This window comes from Scyliorhinus canicula, chromosome 3 (assembly GCF_902713615.1).
Source record: "Scyliorhinus canicula chromosome 3, sScyCan1.1, whole genome shotgun sequence".
NCBI classification, from domain to species: Eukaryota; Metazoa; Chordata; class Chondrichthyes; order Carcharhiniformes; family Scyliorhinidae; genus Scyliorhinus; species Scyliorhinus canicula.
In genome coordinates this window covers 121,102,899-121,119,317 of record NC_052148.1, presented here as the reverse complement: position 1 = coordinate 121,119,317, position 16,419 = coordinate 121,102,899, and the positions used below count along the sequence as shown (strand labels likewise).

The window sequence follows — 16,419 nt, the reverse complement described above, 5'->3', positions numbered from 1 at the left end:
CTCTGTATATCCTCCATCCCCACAACCCCCTCCCTCCCTAACTCTGTATATCCTCCATCCCCACATCCCCCTCCCTCCCTAACTCTGTATATCCTCCATCCCCACATCCCCCTCCCTCCCTAACTCTGTATATCCTCCATCCCCACAACCCCCCTCCCTCCCTAACTCTGTATATCCTCCATCCCCACAACCCCCCTCCCTCCCTAACTCTGTATATCCTCCATCCCCACAACCCCCCTCCCTCCCTAACTCTGTATATCCTCCATCCCCACAACCCCCCCCTCCCTAACTCTGTATATCCTCCATCCCCACAACCCCCTCCCTAACTCTGTATATGGTCTAGCCCCACAACCCCCCTCCCTAACTCTGTATATCCTCCATCCCCACAACCCCCTCCCTAACTCTGTATATGGTCTAGCCCCACAACCCCCTCCCTCCCTAACTCTGTATATCCTCCATCCCCACAACCCCCTCCCTAACTCTGTATATGGTCTAGCCCCACAACCGTCTGAGACATCTGCGCTCTTCTAACTCATTTATGATCTTAATCACCCTGTGACTGCCGGCCAGGCCTTCGGTTGATTCGGCCCTAAGCTCTGCAATGCACATTCTACACCTCTCAGCCCCTCTACCTTGCTTTGTTCCTTTAAGACACTCCATAAAAACAACTTAATTGAGCAAGCTTTTGGTCATCTGATATATTTCCTTAAGTGTTTCAGTGTCAAATGTTGTTTTAGAAAGCTCCTGTGAAGAAGTTTAAGGACATTCCTGTACCAGCCTCCCCGAACAGGCGCCGGAATGTGGCGACTAGGGGATTTTTACAGTAACTTCATTGAAGCCTACTCGTGACAATAAGCGATTTTCATTTTCATTTCATTCACATTTTATTCGGATAAAGTTGACATATAAAGATAAGTTGTTGTTGATCCACCCCTCTGCTATTATCATTTCCACATCCTCGCACTCTCCAATTCTTTCCTTTCTCTAATTTCTTTCATTATTGCCTCTTTTTGTCTGAAACTATTAGCATTTCCTTCACTGAATCATTTCTTATCCTCCCCCTAATCACAGACCATTCATTTTATCTTCCCATCCCCTTCGCCCTGGGTTGGTGCTTCGTTGTAAACTGTTCAGCTGGAACATCTTCCACTTCCAATAAAAGACCTGCAACTTTAACCACTAATCCTACCTTCCCCTTGCCACAGATGTTGTCTCACCTGATGAGTCTTTCCAGCATTTCCAGGTTTTATTATCTATTCATTTTATTACCTGTAGTAACTCTTGGACCTTGTATCATGTAATAATTAGAAAGGGACGGCCTGGATTTATATAATGTCTTTCATTATTTCAAGACATTCCAAAACACTTCACAGCCAGTGAAATACTTTCAGACTAAATACTTGAAAGTACTTTTTAAAAGTGCAACCTAAGGGAAAACAGTCGTTTATGTACAGATTGCAAGGTCCAAAAATAGCAATGAGATAAATGAACAAAGAAGCTGTTGTTTAAAATAATGTTAATTGATGGATAACGGTGGTCTGCGAGATCCAGGAATACTCTCCTGCCCTTCTTCAAAAACTGCCATGGAATCTTTTCCATTCACTCATGCAGTCAGCATCATTTTAATGTTTCACTGAAAGACAGTGCAGCACCGACTCAGTACTTGTCTTTGAAATTGGAGGCATGACCTCTTGACTCACAGGGAGCCAATGAACAAAGAGCAATACCTTGTAACTCCTTTGTCTGTATATTCACCCAATATATCTTAGATCAGGGGTGGGCAAACTACGGCCCGCGGGCCGCATGCGGCCCGCCAAAGGTATTTCTGCGGCCCACCAAGTCATTAAAAAAAAAAAAAATTTTTTTTTTTTTTTTTTTTTAAATTTTTTTTAAGGTTAATGGTGGGGGGCTGTTGGGTTACTTACTGGTATAGGGTGGATACGTTGACTTGAGTAGGGTGATCATTGCTCGGCACAACGTCGAGGGCCGAAGGGCCTGTTCTGTGCTGTACTGTTCTATGTTCTATATGAGGCGCCCAGAATCATAACCGGGTGAAGTAATTATTTTACTTAATATACTATGCGGCCCTTTGTGAATTGTGAATTTCTGAATGTGGCCCTTGCATGGAAAAGTTTGTCCACCCCTGTCTTAGATACAGAACTACTATTAGACTAACTTTACGACTTAAATATTGTCAAATTGGCAACTAAAATGTGATCTCTTTTGTGAGTTACTCTTTCTCTTGGAGTTTAGAAATGGGTGGCACAGTGGTTAGCACTGCTGTCTCACAGCATCAGGGACCCGGGTTCAATTCTGGTTTTGGGTGACTGTGTGGAGTTTGCGCGTTCTCCTCATGTCTGCGTGGGTTTCCTCCGGGTGCTCCAGTTTCCCCCCCACAGTCCACAGATGAGGTGGATTGGCAATGCTAAATTTCCCCTTAGTGCCAATAATGTGCAGGTCAGGCGGGGTTCCGGGATAGGGCAAGGGGGAATGGGCCTAGTGGGAATGAACTTTTCAGAGGGTTGGTGCAAACACAATGGGATGAATGGTCTCTTTCTGCACTGTGGGGATTCCATGAATTTCTGGTTAAAAATAGACCAAAGTACATCTATTTTGCCTTCTACCATCCTGGATGATATCTGTGGTTTTGCTGTAAATCCCAATAATCTACATCAACCATAAATAATTTTCTGTTAATCAAACTAACCTGTATATAATGTGCTGCAATCTCAGGAAATGCACGTCGAAGATCGTGTCCATTAATGGCGAGAACTCTGTCATTCACTTGCAACTGGCCATCCTGAGCTGCTTGGCCTCCTTCAAGTAAATTACAGATAAAAACCCCAGCTTCATCAGGCTTACTGACCAATTTAATTCCCAGAGGCTGGTCCTCACACTTGTGGAGAATAACATGGAAACTGTCGTCTCTGCAGCAGTTACTTTCAACGTTGCTCCTACGCTTATAGAGCTGTTCCCGAAGTACATTTAGCAACAGGATCTGACAGGGCTGTTTCAATACTGCCACTGCATAGTTATGGGGTACACTGCTTATGTCAGTACCATTTACCTGGATCAGAAAAAAAACATAAATGCAAAGATAAATTAAGACATTGAAACCTGAGGAAATACATCTATTATTTGTAGTTAGCTAGAACACATAATGTTAACAAAACATGATGACGAAAGTGTTCCGTGAAATATGAGTGACGTTTACAGGAAATACATTCTTAATGCAAGACTTTTACATATTATATACAAAACGTGATTTGGTGGGGAATCGCTCGTGAGGTGAAAATCAAGGCCGGTGCTGGCCGCCTGACAGAATGCCATGCTCCGGTGCCTCGAAAGCGACGAGGATGCATTCTACTCCACACATACAGTAAACACCATTGGCATATCATTAACGGGCCCTATCCGCAATAGCCAAGGGCTCTTTCACCAGCGCAAACAAGAGGGGGGACATGGAACATCCCTGTCTTGTTCACCTGAGCAGCTGAAAGTAACCCAAGTTCACGTCATTTGTGTGAACATTTGCCGCTGGTTCCTTATATAACAATTTGACCCATGCCACAAACTTAGGCCCAATCCCAAATCATTCCAACAATGCAAACAAATAACTCCACTCTCCTCAATCAAATGCCTTGTCCGCATCCACCACCACATCCTGCTCCCCCGCTTCTGACGGGGAAAACACACGTTTAGCAAGCGCAGCACATTTGAGGACAACTGTCCACCCTTTACTAACCCTGTCTGATCCTTTCCAGGCACCTGTGGAAGCTGATTCTCCAGCCTAAGCGCCATACTTTGGCAAAGACCTTGGCATCTACATTCAGCCGGGAAATTGTCCGACAAGACCCACATGCCATTGCGTCCTTATCTTTCTTTGACAAAAGTGAAATTGATGCCTGCCTCATTGTCTCCGGAAGTGGCCCACCTTGCTACCACGTCTTCAAACATCTCCACCAACATCAGTGGCAGCTGGTCCACAAACGTCTTATAAAATTCCACCGGGAACCCATCCGGCTCTGGTGCCTTCCATGTCTGCATTTTTCCTATCGCCGTCCGAACCTCCTCGATCCCCACTGCTACTTCCAACCCTGCCCTATCCTCCTCTTCCACTGTGGGACACTACAACCCCTCCAAAAATTCCCTCATATCCAACTCGTCATCCAGGGGCTCCAACCTATACAATTTACTCTAAAATTCTTTAAATCCCCTATTTACCTGATCCGGCACAGTCACCAGACCCCTCACCCCATCCCACACCTGAACAATCCCCCATGAGGCGACTTGTTGACTGAGAAGGCCAACCAACAAGTGACTAGCCTTCTCCCCGTCCACATTTAAAAAAAATTTAGAGTACCCAATTCATTTTTTCCAAATAAGGGGCAATTTAGCGTGGCCAATCCACCTACCCTGCACATCTTGGGTTGTGGGGATGAAACCCACGCAGATATAGGGAGAATGTGCAAACCTCACACGGACAGTGACCCAGAGCCGGGATCGAACCTGGGACCTCAGCGCTGTGAGGCATCAGGGCCAACCCACTGTGCCACCGTGCTGCCCTCCCCATACTCATATACCGCATCCTTTGCACGCCTTAACTGGCACACCGCTTTTCCTGTGGACAAAAGGTCAAAGTGGGTCTGCAGTACCTTTCTACAGGCCGAACGTTCTGGAGAACAACTTCCCATCAACTTCCAGAATTTCACCCACCAGCCGCTGCTGCTTCTCTCTTGTCTCCATGTCAACCTGCGCCTTATACGAGATGATCTCAACCCTCACCAGCGTCTTCAGTGTCTCCCATACCACTGACAGCAAGACCTCCCCGTTCTTATTAAACCCCACATAGTCATCAATCACCATCACCACCCTCACACAAAAACCCAGATGTGCAAGCAGCCTCATGTCCAACCTCCACACCAGCCTCTGTGCCAACCCCCTCTCCAGGACCACATCCACCAGGTGCAGAGCATGATCTGAAATAATGATCACCGAGTATTCTGCTTTCCTCACCCCCAACAACAATGACCCCCCTTAATAAAGAAAATCAATCCTCGAATTTACATTATGCACCAGCAAGAAAAAGGACTCTCTACCCCCTGGATGCAAGAACCGCCACAGGTCTGCTCTGCCCAACCCCTTCATGAATGCCGCCAAAATCTTCGCTCCCCCAGAAGGGGTAAATGAACGCAGTCTGGATCGATCCACTTTCGGATGCAACACTGTATTTACGTCCCACCTGAAATTAACTGATGCGTGTCTGGGTCCGGAATGGCCACTAACATCCTCTTCATGAACCCTGCATCATCCCAATTCAGGGTTTGTGCGCTAACCAACCTCCCCTCCAAAGCACCCATAACTATAAAGTATCTACCCCGTTGATCTGCCACCACCTTCTCCATCTGGAACCTAATTCTCTTACTTACCAGTATTGCTCCACCTTGGGGGAATTTTCAGTAAATTGATTGAACTCTTGAGTGATTAAACATTTAAGTGAAAATATCTTTGTTATAATCCTCATGGAGGTCACATCATAAGAACTAACAGTTTCCCCATGACCTCCACAGACTACAAACCTCCCTGGTAACGGGGGTACTGCTTCCCCTTAACAAGGGAAAGACTCCCTAGTATAAAAAGGAAGACCCTTCAGGGAGTGTAGATCCTTGTATATCGTAACTAAACTTTATTTTGTTTTCTACCTGCTCGGTCTATGCTTGCTACTTTAGAACATCGAACATTACAGCGCAGTACAGACCCTTCGGCCCTTGATGTTGCGCTATCCTGTGAAACCCCCCTAAAGTCCCTCTACACTATTCCCTGATCGTCCATATGCCTATCCAATGACCATTTGAATGCGTTTAGTGTTGGTGAGTCCACTACTGTTGCAGGCAGGGCATTCCACGCCCTTACTACTCTCTGAGTAAAGGACCTACCTCTGACATCTGTCCTATATCTATCTCCACTCAATTTAAAGCTATGTCCCCTCGTGCTGGACATCACCATCCGAGGAAAAAGGCTCTCAATGTCCACCCTATCTAATCCTCTGATCATCCTGTGTGCCTCAATTAAGTCACCTCTTAACCTTCTTCTCTCTAACTTTGGCAGATTCTACACTGGCGACGAGGATGGGATTGGCAAGGACCAAATCGCTCCTTGGTCCGAGGAGAGATATTCCTCATTATCATAGATTCCCACTCAAAGTGGATGGATGTCCATAAAATGCAAAGTACGACAGCTCAGGCCACCATTGGCAGGCTGCATCAATCTTTTAGCACACAAGGGATTCCTGAGGTGCTGGTCTTGGACAGTGGAACGGCTTACATGAGTGCGGAGCTTGGGGCATCCATGACCGTGAACGGCATATGACACGTGCATTCTGCACCGTACCACTCAGCATCAAATGCGAGGTGTAACCAAGCGAGCGATCCAGATGTTCAAGCTCAGAATGAGAAAACAGACCTTGCGTTCTTGGGAGATTCGACTGACACAGTGACTCTTTTGCTACCGGACGCCGCCACATGCCACTACGGGGGTTGCTCCACGGAATTACTGATGGGTCATTGCCTTCACACCCAATTGAGTTTGGTTAACTTGGACATTGGCAGGAATGTCGGCCAGGACCCTGACAGAACTGAGACTGCGCAGGCCGGAGTATACCCTTGCCCACATTCACTTTTGGAGTCCTGGTGCGCATCCACAACATTTGTGAGGGTGCAACGTAGATCTCGGGTGTCGTGTTACCCCAGATGTGTCCAGTCTCTTATCAAGTACATGCACAGGGGCACAAATCTAATTGACACATGGACCACCTACATGGGCGCAACCCTGACACACCAGATTCGACACCAGAGGTTCCAGACCCACAACTCACATTGCCACTTCCGCCATGGTTGGCCCCAGTTGTGCCAGCCATTGGAGAAGCTGGATTTGAAAGTCAAGGACACCAAGAAGCCAGACCAGGTCCCACCGAGCTCCAATTATGAGACTGACATGCACATATTGCCACCGCCGGAGCCCACCGCGTCGGCGCCCATGGCCGCCTCTGTTCCACCGACCCCACCCAGGCGTCCACTGAAAACGCCACCACTGGTTCACTAAACAGCTCTGGATGCCACGAGGTCGGCCCCTGAAGATTGTTCCCGGATTAAGAAAACTAAAGGTTCCTTGGACCCACACGTGGACATGGAAGTTTCTCCAGACTTGGGCAGAGGGGGGAGGGGAGGAGTGTTATAACCCTCGTAGAGGTCATGGCATAAGAAATATCAGGTTCCCCGTGACCTCCACAGAGTACAAACCTCCCCAGTAATGGGGGTGGGGCTCCCCTTAACCAGGGAAAAGCTCACCAGTATAAGAACCACAACCTGAGTGTATGTCGGGGAGGGAGACCCTTTGGGGAGTGGAGATTCTTGTAAACCGTATATAAACCTGACCTTTGTTTTCTACCTGCTTGATCCATGTGTGCTACTTTGGCGGATTCTATAACTTTCTTATAGATTCAGAATTGTTTTTGTATACCATGTCCATGGTGGTGCTGTTGAGTACAGAGTATAGTTGGAGTTGCTGGCCTCAGGTTAGCTGGAAGCTCTTGGCAGGCAGGACTTCTACCCCCGGGGTCCTTGATCTGGTGGGAAGCTTGCTGCTGGCCTGTTAAGTGCCCGAGTGACACATGATGTGGTGGGCCTTCTCGGGAAGGGGTGACGTGGGGGGTCTTGCTGGCTCTCCAACTGATGGGCGAGACCCCCGCCGCCTCCACAGGATTCAGCCCTATGTTTTTCCAGTATCCTTGCTTCAATAAATTCCTGGTGTCAACTAAGTAATCAGCAGATGATAAGGAGAAAGCAAAGCCATTTCAAACAGGAAATCAGCCACACTAACGATACCACTCTCTCCCCTTAGCAGCCAGTTATAAATTATTGGGAATCAGCGATGGACAGTTTTCCTAACACCTTTCTCTACTGTGTACCATACTGTAAGGAGCCTAAAGTTCATAAGGTCTTAAGGTATAGAGGCATAATTAGGCCATTCAGCCCATCAAGTCTGCTCTGCCATTCGATCATAGCTGATATGTTCCTCATCTGTTACCCACAATGCTACAGACCAAGAGCTGGATGGCGAAATCAGCCAGAGCATCTCCTCCCTAGAACACATGATCTAGGAGCAGGAAGAGGCAATTTAGCCTCCCGAGCCTAACGCCCTCAATGTGATCATGGCTGAAAGGAAGGAGGAAACAACTGATTCTTAGAAATTAATTCACAATGTGCAGTACCTCTAGAATCATGTCTCCTGGTAGAAGTCTGCCATCTTTAGCAAGAGCACCACCGCGATAAATGTCTTGTACGACAATATTTCCCACAGGAGTTTCACATCCTCCCACAATAGTGATGCCAAGGCTTTCATGTGCATCAGAGCGATTAATCTTGATAGTTGTAACTTCACCATCCGGAATTAAATGGTGCAGTCTGGGAAATGCTGCAAACATAAGAACAAATATATTTGAATGTCTCAGTCTGTCTTTGTTTCAGCTAGTTTATTATCTTACATTGCAAATTGCACTAGTTCATGTTACATTCTGTTTTAGTGAAACACCAATACTTTGGCTAAACTTAACCAAGGGGCGACCGCAGATTATAACTTCTCTATAAACAATGGTCTTTGTGCAGAAGTATACATGATGACATATACGACACTGGATTAAATCACTTCATGTGGTAATAGACAAAGTATTTCCAGCACAGAAACTGGCCATTCTGTCCAGTAGGTCGATGCCAGGCTTTCTGCCTTCACACAAGCCCCTTCTCACCTTTCTTCCTTTAACTCCACCTAATTTCTAGGAAATGGAATGATTATTACAATTTGTCTATGAGCTTGTGCATTAATTTTACTAGATCACTGTAGACCTCGCTAATCAAATCCCACTGCCCACCAATCAAAGCTCAGGGAGATGGTGGTGTAGTGGTAATAACACTGGGCTAACAATTGAGCAGCTCAGGCTAATGCTTTGGGGGCATGCATTCAAATCCCACCACAGCAGCTGATGGAATTTCAATTCAACTTTAAAACATAGCGCACGATTTAACGCCCAAAAAAACGGAGTCCCGTTTTGGGTGAGTTCAGCAGGGTATTTCTCAGTGTCTGCAGCACCAAGAACGATTCTGCAATCAATGGGACTCTGTTTTTTTTCAGCCTTGGTAGGGAAAGACAAGGCTGCACTGATCTCACTTCCTGCGCAGATGAGTGAGACTACCGCATGTTTAAACGCCGCCCGATCTCTCAACCCCACTCGGCATCCCCATTGTGGCCTCTGAACACCCCCCCAATACCCCAATGTACCTACAGTATTAGGGGGCCCTCGAGACACCCCTTTACCTCACCAGGGCAGGGCAGTCCCAGGCTCGACTCCTGGCAAAGGCAACCTGGTACCTTGACACTGCCAGGGTGCCCAGGTGGCAGTGCCAAGGTGCACAGGTGGCAGCGGGAGTACCAGGTTACCACCCTGCCAAGTGTGCGACCACCAGGAGGCTTCCGATGGCCTGGGAACATCGCCCCCAGATGCTGTTACGCCTGGTCCACATTTGTGTGGGCCAGTGCTAAACAGCGCCATGGCGAATCTAACCGCTCACTTAAATATGCCAGTGAAGGCGAGATCCAGATTGCAACGTCTCAAAAGATCTCGTTAGATCTTGCGAGGCATTCCAGGCATTGCAAACTGGCCTGGTTGGGTCACCGAGTCAGGCGTGATGAGGCCTTTCCATCGTGCGCAAAATCTGTAATTGAAAGCTAGTCTCAGATGACTGTGAAACTATTGTTGATTGTCATGAAAACCGACCTGGTTCACTAATGTTCCTCAGAGAAGGAAATTTGCTGTCCTTACCCGGTCTGGTCTACATGTGACTCCAGACCCAAAGCAATGTGGTTGACTCTAAATTAGGGATGAGCTATAAATGCTGGCTTTGCCAGCGATGGCCACATCCCATGAAATAATCAATTTTTAAAAACTTGACTGCTGTTGCTGAGGAATACAATCTACCACTGGGTTATTACTGGAGTATAAGAACAAGGAAGCTGTGCTACAGTTGTATAATGCTTTAGTGAAACTACAGCGGGAATATTGCACATAATGTTGATCTTCATATGTAAGGAAGGAAGCAATTTCATCCAAAACAGTACACAAACGGTTTACTAGCCTGTTTCCTGGGATGTGAGGGTTGTCCTTTGATAATAGGCCGAGTAAACTGGGTCTCTATCTCTGGAGTTCAGAAGACTGAGGGGACCACATGAAAGATACAAGGCTCTGAAGCGAGTTATCCACTTAGAGGCTGTTTCTGCTGGTTGGGGAACTTAAAACACGGGGAGTGAGTTTCAGGATAAGGGGTGATTATTTAACGTTGAAATGAGGAAAAATCTCTTCATTCACAGGGCTGTGGATCTTTGGAATTCTCTATCTCACAGGATTGTTTGCGCATGCTCCAACACTGAATATATTTGTGGCTGGGGTAGGCTGGTTTTCCTGGTCTCTCAGGGAATCAAAGGTTCAGGGGAATGGGTGGGAAAGTGAAGTTGAGGTAGAGCATAAGCCATGATCTTATTGAATGTCAGAATAAACTTGAGGGGCACCACATTCTACTCCTGCTCCTATTTCTTGTGTTTATGTTCATCCAGCTGGGAAGCTGCAGTATATCCAATGACAAAAGGGGAGGGGGGAAGCAAGGGGACAAAGAAAAGGTGCTCTGGACACTTCACCTTCACTGAAATTATATTTTGCTGTGGATGATTCTCAAGCATCATCGGCAGCAATCAAGAGATAGGTTTGTTGCCTAAACTACGCTAAAGAGCCCTCACCTGAAAAGTATGGCATCATTTGCATTCAAGAGCGTGTTTTGCACCCTTTTGATATCAATTTCACTCATCAACATCAACTGCACTCCGAAACAATCATTTTTTTTTTTTTTTTTTAAATATAATTTTTATTGGAATTTTTACAGAAAATATAAAACATAACGACAAACAATGAAATGCAACACAATAACCCGTAATAACTGTGACACCCCCAGACCGTATCGGCGCATGTATCACATCCCCCCACCCCCCCAACCCTAATGAACAACAAAAGAACTTAAAAAATATTAATATTAAATAAACAAACATAGTCATTGTCGGCCCCCCCCCCTTTTCCCTCCCCTTTTCCCTCCCCTTTTCCCTCCCCGGGACTCCGAAACAATCATGTGGTCATTATGTGACATCAATTGCGCTTAAAACCAATCATTTAGCTATTACAGTATTTAGCATTACTAGCATCACTGACATCAATTGCTCCTAACCACTGTGTTCAAATATTTGTGATTAGCAATATAACTTAAGCAGCTGGACACTATAATAATAATAATCATCACTTGTTGTCACAAGTAGGCTTCAATTAAGTTACTGTGAAAAGCCCCTAGTCGCCACATTCCGGCGCCTGTTTGGGGAGGCTGGAATGGGAATTGAACCCGTGCTGCTGGCCTTGTTCTGCATTACAAGCCAGCTATTTAGCCTATTGTGCTGAACCAGCCCCTGCATGCACCAAACCAGTCTCTCTCAAACCTGTGAGCTCGCGAAAGCAGCCCTAAAAATGAACATTGGGTGAAATCATCTTAGAAATTGACAAAGTCTGATTTTGGGCAGGCAAATTAGCATTTAGCCTGCCAAACGACAATGGTGGGTCTTCTGCCATATAGTGCAGCACTTACTGAAAATGATTTGCAGGCAAAGGTTCAATGCCGTATCTCTGGCGGGTGGCATCTGATTTGTCTACCATGCCATCACCTCAGAACTTCAATGATCCGGGTGCCATATTTAAAGGTCTGCATTCAGCTAGTACACTTCAGAGTTCACTGGGAAGTCATGGGTGTCAGACCCAGAAAATATTCTGCACCCAGGTTTACCAACACCTCCCTCATGGGCCTGCTGGATTCAGTGGAGGCCTGCTGTCATGCACTGTACCCACAGTCTGGGTGAAGACCTGCAACCAAGATGAAAAATCCAGCATGGGAGGTGGTGGTAGTGGTTGTCACTGCAGAAGAGGCCAGCCATCCAGTGCCGCAAGAGGATGAATGATCCTATCCGTTCTGCCAGGGTGAGTCACTCGTCTCATCATTCACAACTTACAAAGCAGCGGACCCATCACACAGTCACAGGGATCTCACCAGTGCATTCCAAGCACAAAGTGCATTCCAATCACTCATGCATGTAACTGCACTGCACTTACCTCTCTTTGATGTGGTCAATGTTTGTAAACATTGGGGTTTCACCACTTAGGCCACCAAACCATGAAGGGAAATGAATGAATCAAAGCTGCAGAAGCTGTCAATCACAGATCACTACTGGAAAGCGAATGGATCTGTGTGGTCGCTGTTCTCCATCCTGGCATGGACATGTGGAGCTTCAGTGTTAGAGCTGTAATTCTTTTCACTGCCCCGTCTGGACTGTTCTCTAGTTTCGAGAGAAGGGTCTCTTTTCTGGGGGGGGGTTTGTGTTGGGAGAGGGATCCATGGGGGGGGGGGGGGGGAGTGTCCCCTTAGGCAGGGGCCTCCTGCGCGGGGGTCCCTTTGGTGAGGTGGGCCCCCCATTACATGGGTCCCTGTGGGGGGGTCTCCGTATTACAGGGGTCTTGGCCGGGGAAGGGGGTGGGTTTCACTATTACAGGAATCCCTGTGGGAGACCTCCCTGTTCCATGGGTCCTGGCTGGCAGGGGGGGTTTCACTATTACTGGGGTCCCTGGGGGTGGGGGTGGGGGGGGGGGGGGTTGGATGGGTCACCCCGAATGTGGGGGCACAGAGAGCACGGGGGTGATTGGGGCTGATCTGTAGTCGGCCGGGGGGGGGGGGGGGGGGGCTTTCGTCAGCCTCGGGCCCTCGCTATCGGGACATCTGCTCAAAATGGCGGCCCGATAGTGGGATTCCCTTGTATTCCACACCATGCATAAATTTGCATATCAGGGCAGTACGATGGCGCAGTGGACGGCACCGAGGACCCGGTTTCGATCCCGGCCTTGGGTCACTGTCCGTGTGGAGTTTGCACGTTCTTCCCGTGTTTGCTGGGTTTCACCCCCACAACCTAAAAGATGTGCAGGGTAGGTGAAATGGCCACGCTAAATTGCCCCTTAATTGGAAAAAATGAATTGGGCACTCTACATTTCTAAAAATAAATAAAACTGCATGGCAAGAAACATTGAATTGCGTGCCAGTTAGCGCTCCCAGGGGGATCGTAAACCGATTGCAATTCTCCTCCGGAGGGAGAACATATATAGGGCACGATCCAATGGCCACACTGCGATGGAAAAGCTGCTCACCGTGGCGCAGCATAGCCGATAAAAGCCGGGAGAACCCGCTCCCGGGATCTACCCAACACACAACACCTTTCAAAGCCTGGGCGGGATCACGTTTTGGCAAATAGGCAAAATAGAGCGAGACAGTAAATTTCACTCTAATGTGCAGATTGCCGAGGTATTTGAGGCTTTGGAACTCATCCCCTTCGGTTCAGAGGCCTCGGGCGAAGGCCGTTCAGCACTGGTCCCCATTTCAGTACGGCACTCCCGGGGGTTTCCCAGGGGATCAGAGACCCTCAGCTGCATGCCCTTTGGGCAGCTGGTGCCCTGGCACTGCTGGTGCCACCTGGGCACCCTGGCAGTGCCACTTGGGTGCTAACCTGGCACTGCCAAGGTACCTGGGTGGCATTGCAGCTGGCATGGGCACTGCCAAGGTACCTGGGTGGCATTGCAGCTGGCATGGGCACTGCCAAGGTACCTGGGTGGCATTGCAGCTGGCATGGGCACTGCCAAGATGTCAGGTTGACACTGCCAAGGTGTCAAGCTGGCATTTTCTGCATCCACTCTGGCTGGGGTGCCCTGTGTGGGTGTTGGGAGGGGGGTGCGGGGGAATTGGGGTTCGCTTCGGGAGCCTCCAAGTTTGGAACGCCATTTAAAAATGGTGACCGATCTCTCGCTACACTAAGAGCTACACAGTAGCACAGCTCCGGGGTCCCAGGTTTGATTTCCGACTTTGGAGCACAGTCCAAAGATGTGCGGGTTAGATGGATTGGCCATGCTAAATTGCCCTTAGTGTCCAAAAAGGTTAGGTGGGTTACTGGGTTACAGGCATAGCGTGGAGGTGTGGGCTTATGTGGGGTGCCCTGTCCAAGGGCCGGTGCAGACTCGATGGGCCGAATGGTTTCCTTCTGCACTGTGGATTCTATGATACCGCTCACCGGGACACCCCACTGTACAAAAAGGGGCTATGTGCGGCCTCTGCAGCGCATTTCCCGTTGAGACCCCTGATACGACGCAAGTCAAGCTGAGTAGCTATGCGTTTCACACCATTGTGCGCGGCTGGGAAACACGAGGCTAAACGCGCCTGCTATGGGACTTTGTACCCATTTGGTTGAATCGAGCCCATTGTCTCCCAAATGGAGAATTTCACCCGACATCTTTGCTGTTCTCTTTCATGTCTCAGGCACAGATTGTGCTTGCTGATACTCTGGATTTGTAGGGTGGGATTTCTCCACCCCACCATATGGCATGTTTTACAGTGGTGGAGGTGGCCTGCCATTGGCTGATGGCCGGATTTTCCAGTCCCACTGATGTCAATGGCTTATTCCATGGCTCACAACCTTCTTCACCGGGGAACCCGCCACAGGTGTTCATCGTCGCCTGGACCGGAAAATCCGTTGGCAGGAAGGGTCGGATAATTTTGGCTATCAAGTCACAGCTTCATGGTTGTGTTTTTAGAGTTAGATGCCAACTTGAAGCTTGGATTAAATAGCCAGTTTTAGAATCAGGGGAACAATGGATGAGATGATTTTGGGGGGGGGGGGGGGTTGGGGAAGGACAACAGATGGCAGCAGATCGTCAAGGACAGTGAGGAGCTCCCTATGCCCAGCAGCCATCTTGAGCATGAACCATCGAATAAATTAACATATACTTAATGACAGCTGGAATTGGGGTACAATGTACCAGCTCAGTTTGCAGCAACCTTGTGTCCGAATAAAAAGATTGTATTTAAGATATGATGTTAAACCAAGAGTCTGTCTCCCCTCTCAGGTGAAAGATCCCATGACACTCCCCAGTTAATACTTATCCCTTGATTAACATCATGTAAAAAAACAGATTATCGGGTCATTAATTCTGCTATTTGTGGGAGTTTGCTTTGTGCAAAGTGGCTGTCAAATTCCCTACGTTACAACAGTGACTACAACTCTAAAATATCTAATTGTCTGTCAAGCTGTTTGAGACATTCACAGGTCATGATAGGTGCTAAATATGGAGATGGTATTCCGAAAGGATCGATGCTGGGACCATTGACAGAAAAATTTGCAGAAGACATCAAATTGGGGGTGTTATTTAAACAGTGAATGTCTGCAACAAATGAGATGAAAAATGAAATGAAATGAAAATTGCTTACTGTCACAAGTAGGCTTCAAATGAAGTTACTGTGAAAAGTCCCTAGTCGCCACATTCCGGCGCCTGTTCGGGGAGGCTGGTACAGGAATTGAACCATAGTAATCTTGCAGAATGGGTGTGTAAATGATAAATGAACTTCAACATAAATAAGATTGAGGTAGTACCTTTTTGCAGGGAGGCTAAGGAGGCCACATACTTCTTGGAAAATAATGTCTAAATAGGTTAAAGGAACAAAGATATTCAGGGGTAGGTTTGCACATGTAGTGGTGCAGGTTAAGACCATAATAAACAAGGGCAGCACGGTGGCGCAATGGTAGCACTGCAGTCTCATGGCGCCGAGGTCCCAGGTTTGATCACTGGTGGAGTTTGCACATTCTCCCTGTGTTTGTGTGGGTTTCGCCCCCACAACCCAAAGATATGCAAGGTAGGTGGACTGAACATGCTAAAATTCCCCCTTAATTGGAAAAAATGAATTGGGTACTCTAAATTTATTTTTTAAAAAGACCATAAAAAACAAAGCATTGGAGTTCATTTCTGCAGGATAGAACTGAAAAACAAAAACCTGTATAAAAATTTGGTTAGAAGAAAATCAAAGTACTGTAAACAGTTTTGGTCTCCATATTATAAATAGTGGATAAAGGTTCGGAGACGGTACAAAAATAAATACTAGAACGATACCAGAACCACGAGGTTCCAGTGATCGCGAAAGATTGAACAAGCTTTTTTGAAATTCCTTTATGGGATGTGGGCGTCACTGGTTAGGCCAGCATTTATTGCCCATTCCTAGTTGCCCTTCAGAAGGTGATGGTGAATTGTCTTCTTGGACTGCTGCAGTCTTTGAGGTGTAGGGACACCCACTGTCCTATTAGGGAGGGAGTTCCAGAATGTTGCCCCAGCGACAATAAAGGAACGGCGATATATTTCCATGTCAGGGTGGTGAGTGACTTGGAGGGTAACCTCCAGGCGGTGGGGTTCCCGGGTAT

At 47.5% G+C, this 16,419-nt stretch overlaps 1 protein-coding gene across 4 annotated transcripts in view; it reads right to left on the bottom strand.

Annotated features, from left to right (window-relative positions):
• lnx1 (ligand of numb-protein X 1) overlaps positions 1 to 16,419 on the bottom strand; it is a 290,347-nt gene that overhangs the window by 84,260 nt on the left and 189,668 nt on the right. For all 4 annotated transcript variants that reach the window (XM_038791172.1, XM_038791171.1, XM_038791173.1 and 1 more), the window contains 2 exons: positions 8,270 to 8,472; positions 2,708 to 3,067 (listed from right to left, as the gene is read on the bottom strand). In XM_038791172.1, coding sequence (XP_038647100.1) covers positions 2,708 to 3,067; positions 8,270 to 8,472 — 563 coding nt within the window. The remainder of the gene's footprint in view (positions 1 to 2,707; positions 3,068 to 8,269; positions 8,473 to 16,419) is intronic.